The sequence below is a fragment of the Malaya genurostris genome, chromosome 2, assembly GCF_030247185.1.
Source record: "Malaya genurostris strain Urasoe2022 chromosome 2, Malgen_1.1, whole genome shotgun sequence".
Classification (NCBI taxonomy): domain Eukaryota; kingdom Metazoa; phylum Arthropoda; class Insecta; order Diptera; family Culicidae; genus Malaya; species Malaya genurostris.
Genome location: NC_080571.1, coordinates 262258003 through 262277461, shown reverse-complemented (window position 1 = coordinate 262277461; position 19459 = coordinate 262258003). Strand labels below are relative to the sequence as shown.

At 37.7% G+C, this 19459-nt stretch overlaps 1 protein-coding gene across 1 annotated transcript in view; it reads right to left on the bottom strand.

Annotated features, from left to right (window-relative positions):
• LOC131429747 (uncharacterized) overlaps positions 1–19459 on the bottom strand; it is a 228542-nt gene that overhangs the window by 34707 nt on the left and 174376 nt on the right. The window contains exons 3-4 of the mRNA XM_058594077.1: positions 9917–10656; positions 3285–3386 (exon numbers count right to left, since the gene is read on the bottom strand). Coding sequence (XP_058450060.1) covers positions 3285–3386; positions 9917–10656 — 842 coding nt within the window. The remainder of the gene's footprint in view (positions 1–3284; positions 3387–9916; positions 10657–19459) is intronic.

Sequence of the window (19459 nt, the reverse complement as noted above, 5' to 3'; positions counted from 1 at the left end):
TACATGACCTCCACTTTCAGTACCAAAATTATGATATCTTTGAATTGGTTCAGAGATAACATTTTTGTACATCCAAACATTAAATGAATCAAGATTTATAGAAGTGTAATAACAACACAGTACACTTGTGGAACAGTGGAACAGTAGAACAGTAGAACAGTAGAACAGTAGAACAGTAGAACAGTAGAACAGTAGAACAGTAGAACAGTAGAACAGTAGAACAGTAGAACAGTAGAACAGTAGAACAGTAGAACAGTAGAACAGTAGAACAGTAGAACAGTAGAACAGTAGAACAGTAGAACAGTAGAACAGTAGAACAGTAGAACAGTAGAACAGTAGAACAGTAGAACAGTAGAACAGTAGAACAGTAGAACAGTAGAACAGTAGAACAGTAGAACAGTAGAACAGTAGAACAGTAGAACAGTAGAACAGTAGAACAGTAGAACAGTAGAACAGTAGAACAGTAGAACAGTAGAACAGTAGAACAGTAGAACAGTAGAACAGTAGAACAGTAGAACAGTAGAACAGTAGAACAGTAGAACAGTAGAACAGTAGAACAGTAGAACAGTAGAACAGTAGAACAGTAGAACAGTAGAACAGTAGAACAGTAGGACAGTAGAACAGTAGAACAGTAGAACAGTAGAACAGTAGAACAGTGGAACAGTAGAACAGTAGAACAGTAGAACAGTAGTATGGGAAATTGTCGAAGCGGTTTGGAATTCATCATGTCAGTGTTAATAATAATCAATAATAAGTTTGGGGAACACTATTCTTTGGATGAGCTACCAGGAAGAGGTAGAAAACCTGGTTCTTCCAACCCGAAACTGGACCAGAAAGTGGTATCTCTAATCATGAAGAACAAATCAATGTCAATTCGTGATTTGGTCAATAAAGCAGGAACGAGTGTCGGAATAATCTAGCGTATCAAGAGGCGAAATCACTTGAAGACCTACAAGAAGCAGAAAATCTCGAAACAAAGTGTAGAACAGAAGAAACGAGGAGCAACAAGGGCCCGGAAATTGTATTCGCGTCTTTTGCAGTGTCCGGATGCATGCGTTTTGATGGACGATGAGACTTATGTAAAGGAGGACTCAAAAACCCTTTGAGGTCCACAATACTTTACTGTCGTCGTTGGGGAGGATGTGAGCGATGTGGACAGGTCGATTCAAGTGGAGAAATTCGGTCGAAAGGTACAATGGCAAGCAATATGTTCCTGTGGTTTGAAGTCTACCATTTTTTACACCACCGGAACTATAAATGCAGAAATCTATCGATCTGAGTATCTCCAGAAGAGATTGCTTCCTTTATATAAGAAGCATAGTACACCTCCACTGTTTTGGCCAGATTTAGCGTCGGCTCACTATGCCAAAACCACTCTCAATTTGCTTGCGGAAATGATATAAATTTCGTAGTGAAAAATATCAATCCACCAAATTGCCCTCAGCTTCGACTCATCGAACGTTACTGGGCAATCGTGAAGAGGGTCTTCAAGAAAGGCGTCTAAAAAATGCGATGCAATACTTGTCCGGAACTTGATATAGAGCGTTCGATCATAAGTTCGAAAATTCGTGAAGGAATAACTTAAATTTCATCCGGTTTTCATTATGCTCAAGTTCAACTTTGTACAATAAAGGATCAAGTTTTAGTTTCAATAAAATATCGTTTTTTATTAAAATTTGAAAGAAAAATTTGTAGATGGCTTAATTTCGATACACTGCTTATAAATTGGTTCCTTTTATAACTATTAATATATTTCCAAAAAACTGTGCGAAGTTTTCCTACTACGTAAATCTATCATGCCGGTTGATTCATGTCCAGAGCTCAGTTCCAGCTCCAGTCTCCAGAATTCAAATTCGTATTTAATCAAATTCGGGATTTTCGCAGAGCCAGTTTCCCTTCAAAGAAAATCGACTGCGTCTTCCTGCTGCATTCGTTTGCATTGGAGCAAGATACAAGACAAACTGTTTTTTACTCTCATTTGTTCCGCGTTATTCAATTGTGTGGTATGTGGAATATATTTGTCGTCAATAAGTCAATCTTTAGTATAAATGCATCATTTCAAATTTGGAAGCGAAGCAGAAAATTAGTAAAATTCACATAATCAAGTAATTCGATCGATTATCATTTTTATTCGTATTCACGCCCTCCAGTTGTATCTGTAGCATTACTCACACGTCTTTTAAAATTTAAAATCTTTAACTCATGAATATTTTCAGTTTACACTGTGAAAAAGTTACTTAGTGTTGTTAACTATACAGAAAGCCATCACTTAGTATTGTTCTTTCGACGCTTCAGTAAAGACAGGATACTTCTGTGCAAAAATTGTGATTTCAAATAGCATTAGCTGTACGTATGCGTAGCAGTTTATATTGAACCGTTAGGTAGCGTTAGCAGTTCAACATAAACTGCTAATGCACTGGAGAGCCGAAGGCGAAACGTATTTTTTGTTCTGATTCGATTATACTGTTTTCAACGCTCAGATTATTGGCCTCTTCGGGCCAGAAAAATTTTCTGATCCTACGGAAATTGGAATTCGAACGGTGGGCTGCGTGAAACGTAAAATTAAGATATTAGTTATGTGCGCTTAGTTATATGGCATCAAATCTTTTAAATACATGTGGAAAGATTACGTGTAACTATAATTTTACGAAAAATAATGTAAAATTGTGTGAATAGAATTCATTCGACTGACGGTTGAAAATGACAATACCGAAAATCATGTTTTCTAAAATATGTGAGAACCAAACATTAGTGTAGAAGTGTGTATTGATTACATCTTTTTCCTACGCTTCGTAATACCAACTCGGAAGTTTACTGTAGTTGCTAAATTATTTCGACAATTTTAATATCAATTGATAGTTAGGAAAATATCTAGAGCAAAAGAGAACCACAAAGTTTCGTCTACTTAGCGGTTTATGGTGAAACTTGAGTTGGCATTATCAGTTGAATAAACCCTGCTAATGCACTGATGAGCCGAGGACGAAACTTTAAAACAAGTGCCATAATTCTTGAAAAAGAAATATTGTCATCTGAAAAATTGTAATCAACGTCGCTTCGCACTGAACTGGAGGAATAAATGAACTCTACCTGTTCTCTGGCTTCACTCCTGTTTCAAAATAACTCGTTAGCACAAAAAGCAATTTTATCATAGTTTCAATTAGCTACCATTCCTGCATTATATACCACCAAGAGAACAGTTTGGAATTCTTCTTCCTTCCCCCCGTAGAAAATCATCTTCACCGGCATACTAGCCGAACTGGCAGAAACAAGTTAATAATTATTACCTCAGAATCCTCGGAACGGATGATGTTGAAGCGCTCATCGCTGCTGTACGTTGTCACCCCGATCGTCAGAAGATGGTAGTCCTTCCTCCGGATCCAGGATACCTGCGGGAAACGGAAGGGAAGAGAACGACACATTTCAAGAGTTAGCAATGGAGATTACAGTACTTGTGAGGTTTTTCAACGGTACTTTCACGTGTGTTTGCACAGCTGTCACCCCGGCGTGTGGGTGTTGGAGTGAAAATTGTCAAGGCAGGGATTTGCGCTGAACGGATGTTAAGTGGTTCGGTCTGTCTAGCGCTGTTGACAAGCTGTTTTCTTCGGTAAAGTATGTGCAAAAGGTGAAAAAGTAAAATGAAAGTGCCCTTGAATTGCGTAACATTTTCAGATACTGTTTTCTACACGAAATGACAAGGTTACACTGCACAGCTGAGAGCGTGTTGTGCTCATTCAGGCTCATCCGTTTCATTTTTCATTCGAACGTTTTGCTCAAATCAGTGGCTGCCATTCCGTCTGTACGCCATCGTTCGAATGAATGATTCAAATTGGGGTCTTTAAAATACTGAAACTAAATAAATTGGCTCTGCATCCTCCACTCATGTAAGCTAAAAATTGTTATTTATTCCTAGCGTATTCGTGTTTGAGGATTGCAAATGTGTTTTCAACTGAAAATATTGGTGAAATCAAACGAAAGAGAGTTATGAATTAGTGTACATGGATTATTACGATGGCTTATTTCAAACGTACCACAAATCAGAAAATATAAAGCAGTTGCTTTGATCCTGGCGTCTTGAACAAATTTCGATTGTTTAAATTGCAGACAGAAGATCATTTTTTGAGAATCAGGTTTTTTCTCATAATCAGGTTGAGAAAATCAAGATATAAAAATCACTGCCGACGAAGATCACTCGTGATCTTTTCCAATAGAGATCACTACTGATCCGATCTTTTTGAAGATCAGTTGATCAGTGATCTTTAAAATCGATCAAAATCAGTACTGATGTTCCGTCACATATAATCGGTTATAATTTTGAGTTAAAAAGATTATTGATTAATTTAAGATCAATCATTGGATGATTTGATTAGTTTTGATAATTGTGGAGGAATATCACATATGATCAAGACCAGACATGGGTGCCAAATTGATTTACGTCTAAAATCGTTGATCCCCCGATGAAGGGTGTGATAATTAGTGACAACAGTGATCCTACAGGAATTTATAGTCAAGGGGGGTAGGGAGTTCTCGTTCAACGAAATAAATTCAAATGTTTTGCATGATAAAAAACATCATTCGAACAACATTTTTTTATTTTTTCGTGGAAAAATATTGAGAAATTAGTCGGTGAAGAGGTATTTTCGAGAACGCTTCTTAAAAATCATGATTTGCGGTATCCACTGTCAAGGATGGCTTTTATCGTATCAAAGAACGTTCGCTGGCAACTCTTCACCGATTGAATCAGTGCCATCAAAGAGAGTTGGAAATCATCGCAACAACAAAAAACCCGGCATGGCTCATTTAACATAGAATCGACACCAGTGCGAGAGCGAATTTCTCTCGATGACATTTCTGAGAATCAAAGGTTGGCACGCTGCTGTGGGGATCCTCTCTGAAGCAACAAACGGTTGCTTATTCTCGTTTCGCGATCCGATTCTATACAGGCAGTTGATAATTGCGATAGAATCATTTTACTATTGCCGCTTATTCTAACTATGTGCATATAATCTTTGTATAAGTTGTGTCTATGAAAATGTATATGAATACTCCACACAAGGGTTTTGAAATATTGCAACCTAGTATGAGAATCATCAAGTCGAATCATCGATTCGATTTTCTGCGATAATTGTCAACTTGCGATTCTCTCTTGGTAAATTCCACACAGCGGCGATCATTATCAGACTGCAATTTTTTTTAAGGGCCGAGAAATACTCAGAGTATGAAGTGGAGCGAAGGAATGTAGAAAAATTCTCTCGCGGTTCATGCATTGAGAGACTTGAGTTCTTGTAGCATCTTCTACCGGATTGAAAATGTTGTATACAATATAGATAGCAATATAGCAGCTTCTGTGAAATTTCCGGCAATCACCAACACTGTCCACTGTATCTCAGCGCAGACTAATCAGAAGTGAACAAATAAACGCAGCATAGTTAGAGTAGAAGTTTTTCTAGACCTCAACGTTTCTGTTTGACTTTTTTAATTTTTTTTAATTTTTGGTGGTTGTTTAAAGTGCAAACTACGAATTTTCACGAAAAAATCCGCCTTTTGTAGCTGTTAAACCTCCCCTAAATAACAAACAACGAAAAGGGAAACGTGGGGGTCTGTTTTTTCATATGTAAAAAGTGTGTGCAAAATTTGAAAAAAATTGGTGCAGTAGTTTTTGAATGACGATGGGCACGGACTCTAAAAACCTGCTTTCGAGGAAAACGCGTTTAAAGTTTATTGTCTAAAAAATCGAACGAAACATTTTATTACTCAAGGGAGCTTGTAGGGTCTAACATTCTCCGGAAGCCCATATTTTTTGTATTTTGTTATAATAAAACATTTCGAGAATGTTTTGTCAAGTTTTTGAGTCAATCGGAGCAGAAATTTCGGACCTGTGTGCAGAAATTTTGGACCTGTGTGAAGCTGGTTGACATAAATTTGATTTAAAGAAATAACAGAAGCGCAGGGTTTGGCAGTTCCAAACACACAGGAGGCACAGCATTTGAATGGCGCGTTTGAATTAGCGTAGCGATAGCCTGCGCTCCTGTTACTGCTGCGTCTAGGGGTGAAATAATCAGCTGCATAAGAATATTACCCGGAGCGGACTTTCGGTTCGGGAGTAACGGGGTAAAATGTGTAAACCAAATTTATAAAATCAATTTCTTCATTTTAAATTTTAAGGCCTTGTAGTCTGATAGATTGTCACTGAATTTTATCTGGATCCGACTTCTGGTTCCGGAGTTACGGTGTAAAATGTGCAAAATGACCTTAAAAAGGTGTACTCGATTTTCTCAGAAACGGCAAATTCATTTTTTACAATCTAAGGATCAAATGAAAAATCTTACAATCCCATACAACCGTACCGAATTTCATCCAGATACGACTTCCGGTTCCAGAATTACAGGCTGATTAGTGTAAAAATTTCATTTTCAGGAGTACCGGAAAAGTGCTCGTATTCTCCAAACCGGAAATCACTCCAATATCTCAGAATCGGCCGATCTTCGCAAACTCAGGTTCAAATGATAATTATTATATTTTCCATGAATCAATATAGTACTGGTTTCCATACAGGGGGCTTATTTGTATGTGGGCCGGGTTGGTTGTTCAATGCATAGGGCGCTGGTCTTACAACCCAGTTGCCGTATGTTCGAGCCCCAACCTGAAAGGATTCTTAGTGTCAGTAGGATCGTAGTCATGCAATGAAACATAAAGGAAAAAGGATTGTAATGCCAAGACTTTGCTGTATGTGAATGTGTGTACTGCGGGAAACGGAATATTTTTTTTCGCAGGAGTATAAATTACGAAATACAAAAACAAATCGTATTACTGCACGTCGTTAATTAGATTGGACAAGACTTACTCTTCTATCCTATAAAGTCCGCTGTATGTTCATCAGTATTCAAACATTGAAAGAACGCAGAGAATGACCAATGAACAGTGGTTTGAATCGATATAAACGTGAACTTAAATCTCTAGCTGCTAAACCGTTGATCCGATACACATAGTTTCTACGGAGAAATATGCCTCGTAATTTGATCACAATAAAAATGAGCAAAGCCTACTATGATAAAAGTTTATTTCAACAACTTTTTTCTTAAGAGATAAAATAACAATGTCTTATGAAAAGTTTTAGAACTTTTTACGAGACAAATTTTTGTCGAAAAAACTATAGGTCTAGTACAAAAAGTTTCGGATATATGAAGCAGCTTTGTTTGAAACTCCTTATATGAAGCATTTTCCTTTGAAAATCCTTCTAATTCCAATTATTCTAATTACTAATGTTACGTTTACATTTTGTTTCGTTCTCTTTTTAGCGTATGCGAAATAGCATGCATCGTTCGTATTGTGTTTTCTTCTTCCACGTTTCACGGTGTTGTATTGTCATTCTATATGCCAGTTTGAAAGCTTCGACATTCATTGCGCTGTAACTGTGGAACCGAAAGTCGGATCCGGATGAAATTTCACGATAGCTTTTGATACAATGTCAGTTTTAATTTAAACTAAGATTTGTGAAAATCGGTTCAAGCGTCGCTGAGAAATCGAACTGAGTTCTACTTTTGGAGTTTTTCTTCACTACTTTCGGAACTTCTGCAACAGAAAAAGGGAGGACCAGTAGTGCCGAATTAAGTTTGTATGCACACAAACTAACAAGTTCTGCAAACTAGAAGATTTTATTATTACATTTTAGCTCCGGAACCAGAAGTCGGATCCGACTAAAATGTTCTAAAAATGTTTAGGAAACTATAAGACTTTTCATTTGAATCTTAGTTTGTGAAAAAGTTGTTGAAATAAACTTTTATCATAGTAGACTTTGCACATTTTTATTGTGATCAAATTACGAGGTAAAGTTTGCTTCAGATAGAATTGGAACAAAGACAATTGCCTGTATTTCAGTTATTTATTATTGAATTCAAGTTTTTTTATACAAATGTAGCGTTTTCTTCATACTTTCACGGTTTCGAAGGAATTCTCGAATTTTTCCTGTAACATGGCTCATTAGGCAGCGCACACCTCCTTCGTCTATCGTTTTAGCTATCTTATTCCACCAGATCGTCATCTGATTGATGTCTTTGACAACCTTTCCCTTTGCCTTGAGTCTCCTCTTCATGATTGCCCAGTATTTCTCAATAGGACGGAACTGGGGGCAGTTGGGTGGGTTAAGGTTTTTTGTAACAAACTGGGCCCCTTTCTCTGCATACCCCCCCCTCCCTTGAACGACTTTGCTGTAATGACAGTTTGCCAAATCTGGCCAAAACATTACAGGATGGTCGTGGGATCGAATGAACGACAAAATTCGTTTTTGGAGACACTCTTTTTGGTATAGTTCCGATGTCATTGTCTTATTTGTAACGAAAACTTTCGTTTTTTTGCCACAGCTGCAAATGCCCTGCCAAATCAAAAATAATGTCATCGTCCATCAGAAGACACCCGTCGAACTTGGTCAGCACCTGGTCATATAGTTTCCAAGCACGAATTTTGACCACACTATTCTGTTTTATGGTCCGATTTGGCTGTTTGCTAGCTCGATACGACTTGATTCCTTCCCGGAGTCGAGTTCTCCTCACGGTACTATGGGCAGCACCGAGTTTTCTGGCCAAATCACGGTCCGACAGATTAGGGTTCCTCCTTATCGTCTTCAAAATCTTACCACGCAGTTTCTGGTCGACAGTTCCACTCCGACGATTGGCTTGAGGTTTCCGAATCGTCGTCAATGTTTCCTTATACCGTTTGATAACGCGCCATACGGTATTTCTGGACAATTTCAGCTGTTTAGCTAGCCTAGATGCAGACCACAATGGATTTTCCAAATAACTGTGCACAATTGTTGATTGTTTACATTGTTTGTTGGCTTCCATGTTGATTGTTTACAAAGTACAGTCGATTTGCGGAATGTCAAAAATCATACGTGAATCTGACAAAATTCACGACACGTGGGCGCCAAGAACTTCCAAATCCGTCCACCAGGAGCGCCACAATATGAGCAAAAGTTTGTTCCAATTCTAAATGAAGCAAGCTTTATATCGTTGGTGAATGAGTTCTCCGTAGAAACTAAAGCTAGAGAATAGAGTTCACGTTTTTTTTTCAAATCGATACAAACCACTGTGCAATGGTCTCATTTGTAAATGACATCGTCTCGAATTGCATAGATTCCAGTGCATTCCTTATTGCAGTGCATCTTTAATGCAAACCATCAGCGAAAAAACTATGCAAAAAATTACTAATAAATGAAATGATAACTGTATGCAACAAGCATTCAGAAGCTGTTGATTTTAGCATGGCGCAAAGTAAGTTAAAACAATGTTTTTACTACCTACCCGGTGAACGACCAGAATTAGGTTAAAACCGGGGATAAATAAACGATATAATAATAATAATAATAATGTTTTACTAAAATATCAAAGATAAGGATTTGTTAGTTTACATGTTTAAACTACGCATAGGATTAGCACTGCTGAAAGTAAGTTTCTAAATAGCAACTGCCTATTATACGTTTTATACGGAGAAAATGCTTATTTACTGGACTCAAATTAGCTCAACGATATTTCTGCTCAACGATATTTTTTTAGTTTATTCATATCTTGCAGCAAACGACAACTGTCGAAGTTGCATAGCAGAACGATCTTACGAGATGATGGTGTTAGTGATAAAACTTTTGTTTAGGACGATGTTGAATGCTTGAAACAGAAGAAGGGTTTTATAGTCAGCAGGGGGGCTTTATACTACTTTATCGTACTACGAGACAATCGAAAGAAAAAAAATAACAAACAGTGGCTTCTGATATTAGTATTGTGAAATGGCCTACAATGATGTGCGCAGTGCTAGGTTGGACAGGCATCCACATGAAAAACAGAAGCCCAAGTGAAAGGTGCAAACCATGTCAGTAGCATCATTGGATGGAAATAAACTCCAGAGAGCACCAGTCCTGCATACTCACCACGCCTTCACCGATGTTCCGCACCACACACGGCAGAACAGCAATCGATCCCACCTGCGATGATATCGCCGTCAGGTTCTCCGTTTCGAAGAACATTTTGCTAAAGTTCCCGTCGATGTCCCGTTGGTCACCGTCGATCCGATTGGCTCCGGACTCCGACTCGGACGGCAGTGCCCCGTGAACCGTGTTTCTACCGCCGGAACTGCTGGCCCGGCTGACGATCGATTTTCCTTTGGCAACGGTAACCCCTCCAGCGGTCTTATCGCCTAGGCTTAAACTAACACCTTTGAATTTGCTACTGCCACTACTGCTACTTTCACCTAAATTAACTAGATTGGGTTTGGCACCCTGTTGAGGCAATCTGGCCCCATTATTACCACCGGTCACCATTGAGCTAGTTCGTGAGGGTTGTTTTTCACTGCTGCCGATGGGATTCGCACTTGTCTTTACCCCGACGGGAAGGGGTTCCGGGTGCAGTTGGGCCGGAAAGCGAAACCCTCCGAGCAGGAGCAACGGATCGAATGCTGGAGCAACGGACGAAACTGGCACCAGGCCATCATCGAAACCACGTGGCAGGGGTTGTACCAGGGCTTCGAATCGTGGTTGCATCCGTTCGGTATTATCCCCATGGCTGCTACTGGTGCTGCTTGGTTTCGAAATCGGTGTTGGTGATGTCCCGGTCAGGGCGGGAGTAGAACTGCTACTCATATCGGCCGTCAATGGTGTTGAAGTAATTAGGCCTGCAATTAAAAAAAAGAGGACAGGTAATTTATCACTTGCTTGCGTAAACGAACATGAGCTCTCAGTTTTTTTTCGATTAATTAATTGCAATTTATTGGATTTAATCGGTCAGTTCGTATGATTTATGCTCGAATTGTGGTAGAGTAGGAAACCGCTGCAAACTGTGGTGCTGTTATTTTCGGGGCTTGGTTCAAAGTACTGGAACCACTAATTAGAATAATTGTTTTATTTCTACCGCTGATTTATTTCGAATCCTACCCGTACTTTGCAAGAATCCAGAAGCACCGTCATTGGATAATTTAAAAGCAATTTCATCCTGCACCAGAAGCAGGAAATAAAATCGGGGCCCGAATTGTAATTCAGCAAGAGTCAATCTTTTGCATGATTGTATTTAATTTTTCCATGATGGTCGCTCTAAATGCGACGATAATGAGTGTGATTATGCTGATTACGGTCCCATAAAGTTAGCATCTCTGCTCTACGTTTTACGTTTCATTTCTGGTTTCGATCGGTTCGGTCGCAGGTCGCAGTCAGGACTCAGGAGTCAGGAGCAGTACCTGAGTAGTGGCTTACGCAGCGAAATGAAACTTCTAGTAGATATATAGTACAGCCTACGGTAAGGTGACTCTCTCTTCGGCCCAGCACAGAAGGTACTAATTAGAAAATAATGAGAATTGCTATTTAATTACACGGCGTCAGTGTCCTTATCATAACGTGGCTGTAATAGCGATAAAAAGCCACACGAACGCCGTCAACCCTAGCGGAAGGTTAGGGTGATGCCTTTATCTGTCACACCGAAAAGTATTTCAAGCGATGAGGTTGAGGCTGTTTTGCGTATCTAGATTTTGCCCTAGCAGCGCCGTTGTCCTGTTTGGCAAAAGTTTTCGGGCACGTTTTTCCATTTTTCCAGTGAGCCGTGCCGAAAACCTTTTGGACCAATTAAATCTAATTTTCCCGCAAGCCCTGATGTTCCGATAGAATTATTGTCGGGGAAAATATAACAGAGCTTCTGAACTGTCAAATGTTTCGAAGTGCGATTAGTTCCGGTAATTCTCTGTTGATGTAGATATCCGATGTTCGAGAAGATGATCTAAATTTATTCTAATTATGGAATCGTCGGTTGCATTGTTTTTAGGGTAACGAGCGAAAGAGAGAGTAACGGAAGAAAACCTTTGCGTTCTTTTAGAAAAGGCATGACTTGATGATGAAATATTATACTTATCGTAGGCTAAATTCGTAACTACTCTGAGCAACAATTAGAAAAGGATCTTTCTCAAACATGAAGCGAAAGGGGTGAGATTATTAACTATAATTCTTATCTCGCTCAATTTCTATCGTTTCAATTGCCGAGGCCGACTATTTTTTCTCTCCAATTTTTTTAACTCAAACTCAAATAGCTTGGCGATTTGAATGCTTTTGAAAAGGAAATGATATCGATCAACCAAATAGTGCCATTTTCAGATTTGAAACGCAACTATTTACAAATCTATAACAAGAAAATACAAATGCTGTCATAGCATACAGTGCCTGACAGAACAATAAGACCACTAGCAGATGATAATTTCCCATAGGCACAATAGCGGCTAAACACAAATGACAATAGCTGCTAAAGTAATCGATTCCGGTCTAAGAACAAATTCAGCAGCTAGAAGTTCTATATGGAAGATCTATAATAGAGCAGAAACTGGAACAAACGTATCCCCAGCAAGCCGTTCTAGTTTTATTTAATCGAACAGTTCTTCTGTCAAATTTAAAACTGGTCTACGATGCCGTTCTATTTTTTGTATATTTGAAACACGAGTAAAATACTGCTGGGGCTGCCAGTTTTTCTTGTTATAAAATTCAGATTTAAATTTTGTAACTGGCATAAATTATGCATCTAGGACTAGAACACTACTGAATATGCTTTAACGCTATAGAATATACTTTATAGCTTATGTAGTATTTTTTACTGGTTTTAATCTAGTGGTCATTGAATTTAAAAGTTTTGTAGGCCGCAACTCAGGCACGTACCCAGAGGGGGGGCCGAAGGGGCCCGGGCCCCTCCCGAAATCGAAGTAAAGTAATTTCCATTTTGGGATGTTTAACTTTTATTTCCGGAATCAGGAACAGAAATGAGCTTTTTGGTTATCAACTAACAAGATGTGCTAAGTAGAAGATTTTACCAACCAGTTTTAAATAACCCGCTTCTTTTTGCAATTGAATTTATTTTCGAGGCTCAAAAGTCGGGTTTCACAGTGATTAAAATCAATGTCAAAATTAAAGGAAATGGATGAAGATGAAGTACTGAGCAAACATATCATAGTTTCAGCAAGATTCTGCGAATGAAAAAGATGTCCTGCCGCTGGATGTTGCACTTGCATACTCAGAATAAAAAAGATGAACGCGAGCACACTTCAGAAGCATGTTCGTCTATGCTGATGATGATGGTGTCGGTTGGTTACTGTTGACTTACTCCATTATTATACGCCAGGGAACAGGACATTACTGATTTCGGTAATATAAGTATAAGTGTGAATTATTGGAGCGATTGAAAATCGGTGTGGGCTCTGAGAAATTTATGTGAGTTCCGTTTTGGAGTTTTTGAATGCTACTAAGAAAATTTTTCTTTATTTTTAAATTTTATACTCATCACCCTGTAAAATTTCAAATATATTCAAAAATTTAAACTCGAAAAAAAGTCCGCGAACTCCCAATTTTCTTCAAGGAATGAAGCACGAAATTGTTATAGCGAACAAAAATAAAATCGCAGCAATTTAAAAAATCGGTAAATTTTTAGAAACGTCTTCTAAAAACGTGATTTTCAAAAGTCTACAAAAAAGTCTGCAACTGAAACATGTCTACAGCTTATTTTATAAAGCTGCTGATTTACAAACAAATCTGCAGGCATCTCTGATCCAGACACGGAAGTTGACTTGATGAAATTAAATAGGATCACGTGGGATTATAAGGCACTTCATTTGAATATAAATTTGTTAAAATCGGCTTGACCATCTGTTCGACAAATAACCAACAAATTTGGCAAAACCAGAAGAGCTTACTGAATAGTTTCGAAATATTTTTTTTCTTCTTACATCGTGGCTTATAAGAACACACCATTGAAATTGAAGATTTTAATACACATCACTCAGCTTTCCCGGAACTAGAAGTCTAATCCGAACTATGGGACTAGGACTAGAAGAAATGTAAAAATCGATCCCTTCCCTTTGACACATAGATAAAAGATAGATAGATAAAGATCCTTCTTCAATAAAAAATAAAACAAAAAATACTAAAGGCACAATAATCATCACTTAGACGCATTATTTCATATTTGTGGGCCCCTCCCGAAACGAAATCCTGGGTACGGGCCTGGGCGCAACTTATATTTCGGGAACAGGCCTCACTAATATCAATAGCTAAAATCTGGCAACACCGATCTAAAGTTTGCCATTTTTCAACATAAACGTACTCAGAACATTTTGATGTACAAACGCAAAGAGAAATTTCAAGAGTAGGATATCGTTGGATTATTTTTCACAACCTTCGACGTGGATTACCTCAACAAGAGTGTGTCGATGAACTTAGTTCTTTGTATGGCGATAAAGCACCATCAAAAACCACTGTGTTTCGCTGGTATAGTGAATTCAATCGTGGTCGTAGTTCGGTCGCCGACGAATTTCGTAAAGGTCGTCCAAAATCATTTGTTTTGCTAGAAACCATCGATCATGTTTTTCAGGTGCCATCTTCACAGTGGTAAAAATGCTTTTCTGTTTGGTTCAAACGCATGCAAAAGTGTATCGATCATCATGGAGAATACTTTGAAAAACAATAAAGCCATTTTCACTTAAAAAAGTTTGTTCTTATTCGCTATTCCCGAAATATAAGTAGTGGCCCTCGTACCTGACTAAAGACTGTCCCAGAAAGTATGGACGCAACCAAAAGCCGCTGCCATTTCGCAATGGTTCAGAATCTGTCAATTTTTATGGCTACGTTCTGTTGCTTGCACTCTTCTCTAACCACTTGTGCAGTTGTTTATTCGTTTTCATTAGTTTGTTTAGAAATGCGTGGACTTTCAGCAGAACAACGTCGAGAAATTGTGTACAAATGGTGCACAGAACGCGGACTGTCACTGAGAAAGATGGCAAAAATGGAAGGAGTAAGTGAAAAGTGTCTCGGCAGCTGAAACCATTCAACAGTTCGAAAAAGATTGGAAAAAAGTGTCAAAACTTGTCGCCAAGAAGTCTGTACAGAATTTAATGAGGAACGTTCGCAAGAAGGTGCGCCAGCTAGTCTACAATGGCTAAGTAGCTAATGTTGAGAATAATATTCTGTTGTTGTAGTCTAATATTATCAGTATATCGAATAAAATTTGAATATCTAACACTTGTGAATTATTTACAGTGAAATCAAAGTGCGTCCATACTTTCTGGGACAGTCTTTATTTGCAGTTGTTCGTTCGGATTATTTTCTTCGGAAAATTCGGTATTTCGGAAAATATTTTTTTGTGAAATTGTTTTAGATTGTTCAAATTGAACCTTTTTTCCTTTTTCTTCAGAGATATTACTGTTTTCAGCTTGCCATATTGGACTTTATAACTGAATGGAGGTCTTCTACTGTGAGATTGTGGTTGTCAGTTCAATGCGCAGGGAACCGTAGTGTGCGTAGGATCGTAGCACCAGCCATATAATGGTTCTGTACACTATGAACCGGCTGCCAAATCTGCCAAAACGGAATGTCAGAATGTTCCACAAAAGGTATGTGATGCCAAGGCTTTGCTTTGCATCGCCTAATTTTGCTACATGATCTGCTATCATCATTTTCTATCAGATCTATGTGACTCGGGATAACTGACAATTGGAATGATTTACAATAATTCAACTGTTTTCAAAGAAGAGCAAATCTTACTAAAAAGAAAACAAACCGAAACCGAAAGAACGAAAAATTGTTTTTTCGAATGAATACTTCAAAATCAAAAAATCAAGTTTAAAAATTTCGAATGTGCAGAGATGTCAATTCTAGTACTACAAAAAACCATTGGGCGAAACTAGCATTCCATTTATTTTCGTAAGAGTTGCTCTTCATATTCCATGCCAACGAACAGGACCACGTAGCTAGGATAGTAATACGAAGCAAATTTTTCGTAGTTTCAGATGTTTCCTGACACGCAAATTTTTCTCAACCGCCGAAACCGACCAATTTCATGACAAATGACGAAAAATGCAAGAGGATGTAACTTTATAATTCATGCGAGATTTTTAAAAGTAAATAACTCGAGAAAGGTCGAAGCTTTTATTTCGTTGTGTTATGCAGTGGAAATGAAAGAAAAATGGAACAATATTCAAATGTTTTTAATTTGATCAGTATCTAATCGGTATCGGAGTATCGGAGAAAATAGATTGAATAACTTACTTGCGAATTCAACTACGTAATGAAAGCCGCGAAAATGCTACCACAGTGACGGGATTCGATCCCGTAGCTAGCTTCTAACAGGCGAAATTGTTTCACCATTTAAATACCCTGTATATGCAAACACGTGAAGAAGCAGTCCAATTGTCTAGGAGGAGCAAGCATGCTTCGCATTATTTGGCCGCTACAGTATTCAATTATAGTCCTATCTCTATGCAAACACATCCGACAGAAATACAACACAAGTCTATAGTTTGTGCTTTGCCGCCAGGCACTGATTTAAGATTTTGTTTTTGTCTCTTTTTCGTTCTTCTAGTCAAATAGGCTGTTTTTCGCGTTTTTTTTTATATGTAGGGTAGTTTAATTGGCAAAACAATTTCCCTGGTTAGGAGCTAGCTACGGGTTCGAGTCCCGTCTCTGCGGTAACATTTTCGCGGTTTTTATTATATAGTTGCATTCGCGTGTCATTTTCCCAATCTGCTTTCCCCGTTAAATACTGATCAAACTTTAAACAAGCTCCATAGTTTTATACAGTCCATATTTTTATACGCAATAAATATTTCATTTAAAATGTAAAAACAATCATTAAACCTAAGCGTCCCCGCTTTACACTCCATTCCCCTATTGCTGATACTTTCGGTTCAGCAAATGTTCCCGAATAAGTGACGTAAGCGTTTACGTACGCTTTTGTGACTTACTGGAATAACTTTGAATGGGTTCGAATGGATCTATCTGCATTTATGTTAAAAACTAGCTTATCGAAATGTTGTAATGAGTATACTTGAACGGAAAGTGAGTAACATTATTTGGTTTTCTTATTTCTAATAAAGTATTCAACTTTTTCCAATGGACATATTTTAGAGTCCTCAAACAACATGTCCTGTAACATTTTCTAAAACATTTGTTAAAAAATCGCAACAATCACAATAATGTCGTGATTCCATGTTAAGAAGCGACTTTTGTCTTTTTTATAGAAAGATATTGAGTAACCGTCTTTTACTCTGAGCTCCAGGGACCCACTATACGGAGGTGACTTAACCGATTACAATAAGCTTTGGCTCATTACTATTGTAGATAAAGTTCAAAGATCAAATGGTTATCGCTTGTGGTTCCGGAGATATAATGGTATAATTGATATAACCGACAAAATGTTTGTTTTCGTTTCCACCACTCAATTTTCTGGAAGATAGCTAAACCGATTTCAACAAGCTTAGGCTCATTGGCCACATACTATTATATTATTGATCAAGTTCGATGATCATATGAGTAACTCTTTCGGTTTTGGAGATATAATCGTATAAGTGAGGCAACCGACGAATAGCACTTTTTTCTATCCGCACAATTATATCAGATTTGACAGTTATCAAGTTTAAATGCATTATTCTGCCATCGGCATCTTAGAGCTAAGGCAGTGTGCCTTATTAAATATATCGTTGAATAAGAACAAGTAATATTTTAAAAACAGTTTGAGGAATGTTTTATCTACCCAAATCAATCTGAACGAGCCCGAATTCATGTTAGAAATTATCTTAATAACAAGCTGTTTTATTCCGCCTAGTGGTGCCTATAAATTCATAAAACCTTTTATTTGAGTCTAAATTTGTTATAATCTACTTAGTCGTCTCTGAGAAGATGCAGAGAGCTCAATTTTTAAGTTTTTCCACTATTTTCTGGACTTCCGGAACCAAAGGTCGGATCCTGACGAAATTCTACACTTATTTATGGGAACATAATACCTTTCACACAGACATTTTGCGTACTCGACGAATTAAATCGAATGATTTTCATAGTGATTGCTCAGCTTTTCTATATGAGGAATGTATAAAAATGGTTCTAATGAGACTGTGACTAGGTGGATTGAGAATAAGTTGTTTCCATTATTTTTCGTATGGAAACGCGTGATTTGAAGAAAAAATCACATAGCTATGGTGTATTCAATTAGAGTGGCTCATGAAGTTCCCGGTCTGACAGTCAGATGGCGTCATTAAATAAAAATCCCTATAGCTTTCAAACACGACATTTTTTAGATGTCAAAATTGATGAAGTTTTCTACGTGCGTCATCACTTTAAAGGGCGACAGCAACTTTTCAACATCGTGAACCCTATAAGCCATCTTTGAAAAATCATGAATTCCATTTAGAAATATTCGACCATTATTACCGGTATAACCGAAATCAGTCCGTTTGGCTAATTAAGGCGAAATGTAGTAGAGTGCGCGCGTCGCGTTTCGGGTCAATTATTCAAAAACTAGACAGAATTTCGAAAAACTTAGTTTTCTCAATTAAATCTATCACAGTTAAGTATTTTAAGAAATTTGGAAATTATGCTTTGCCAAGCCTTAAGGTATCGGTCGGGTGACGGCCAGGATGTAGACCATGTTCGATGTACGTTGCTACTATGTCTGTTTCGCGTTTTAGAGTGACTAAAACAAGATCAGAGTGGCGAAATGGTAGCGCGTATGCAGGTAATGCATAAGAACGCAGGTTCGAGTCCTGTCTCTGAGCGTATCTTTTTCCAATAATTCATCTTTTCTGTTAGTTTTTCTTTCACTTGGCTTCTCCGATATATATTTCCACTCAGTCATTGCAAAAACTGAAGCCTTAATTGGCTTTTGAAATGTTTAAACGGCTATTGTACCGTTCCACGGGAATGATTTTTGAACTAAAAAAATAGTGTAAGCAAAATACCACACACAATCTGAAAAGTTAACCTAAAATTATAAATCTTTAGATAAACCGAAATTTGAGAAGTTTCAACTGAAATTCATAAACGTGATTAATCCACCTAGCGGTGAGATGATACCTTTTTTTTATCAATTTGCATGTAGTTTTTGCATGGATATTCTTAGGTGTTTTAGTTCTCACGACATTATTTTAATTATCGTCGTTTTAAACGGCAAATTGAGATTTTAATCACTCATTACCCTATAATGCCGAAACTGCAAATGGTATCGAATTTCAATTTTAACGTGTGACAATCGATTGAACATTCCATGAGATGTCGAAGTAAGTTCCACTTTAAAGTTTTTCGTCATCATTTATGGTACTTCCAGAGCCGGTATTCAGCAACTAGCATAACCCAAAATGATTCGAATGGCCATAAATTAATACGCTAAACAATTTACATCTTCTATATCGGTATGAATTTTAAAAACTCATCATCTGTAATTACAGAATCGGATAAAACTCACCAATTTTGTATTGGACCTTAAGTCCTTTAATTTGAATTTTTGTTTTTGAAGTTCGATTTGGCCTTTTTGAGAAAATAATTGAGCTTTGAGAAACGATTCGATACTGGAACCGGAATTTTAAAATCGGTTTAATCGAAATCAGTTAAATTCACCTGAGGGGTGTGTAGACATCTTTGAGAAATTGTAGTGTGAATTAAAATTTGGGGGTACATTCCGAATCCAAA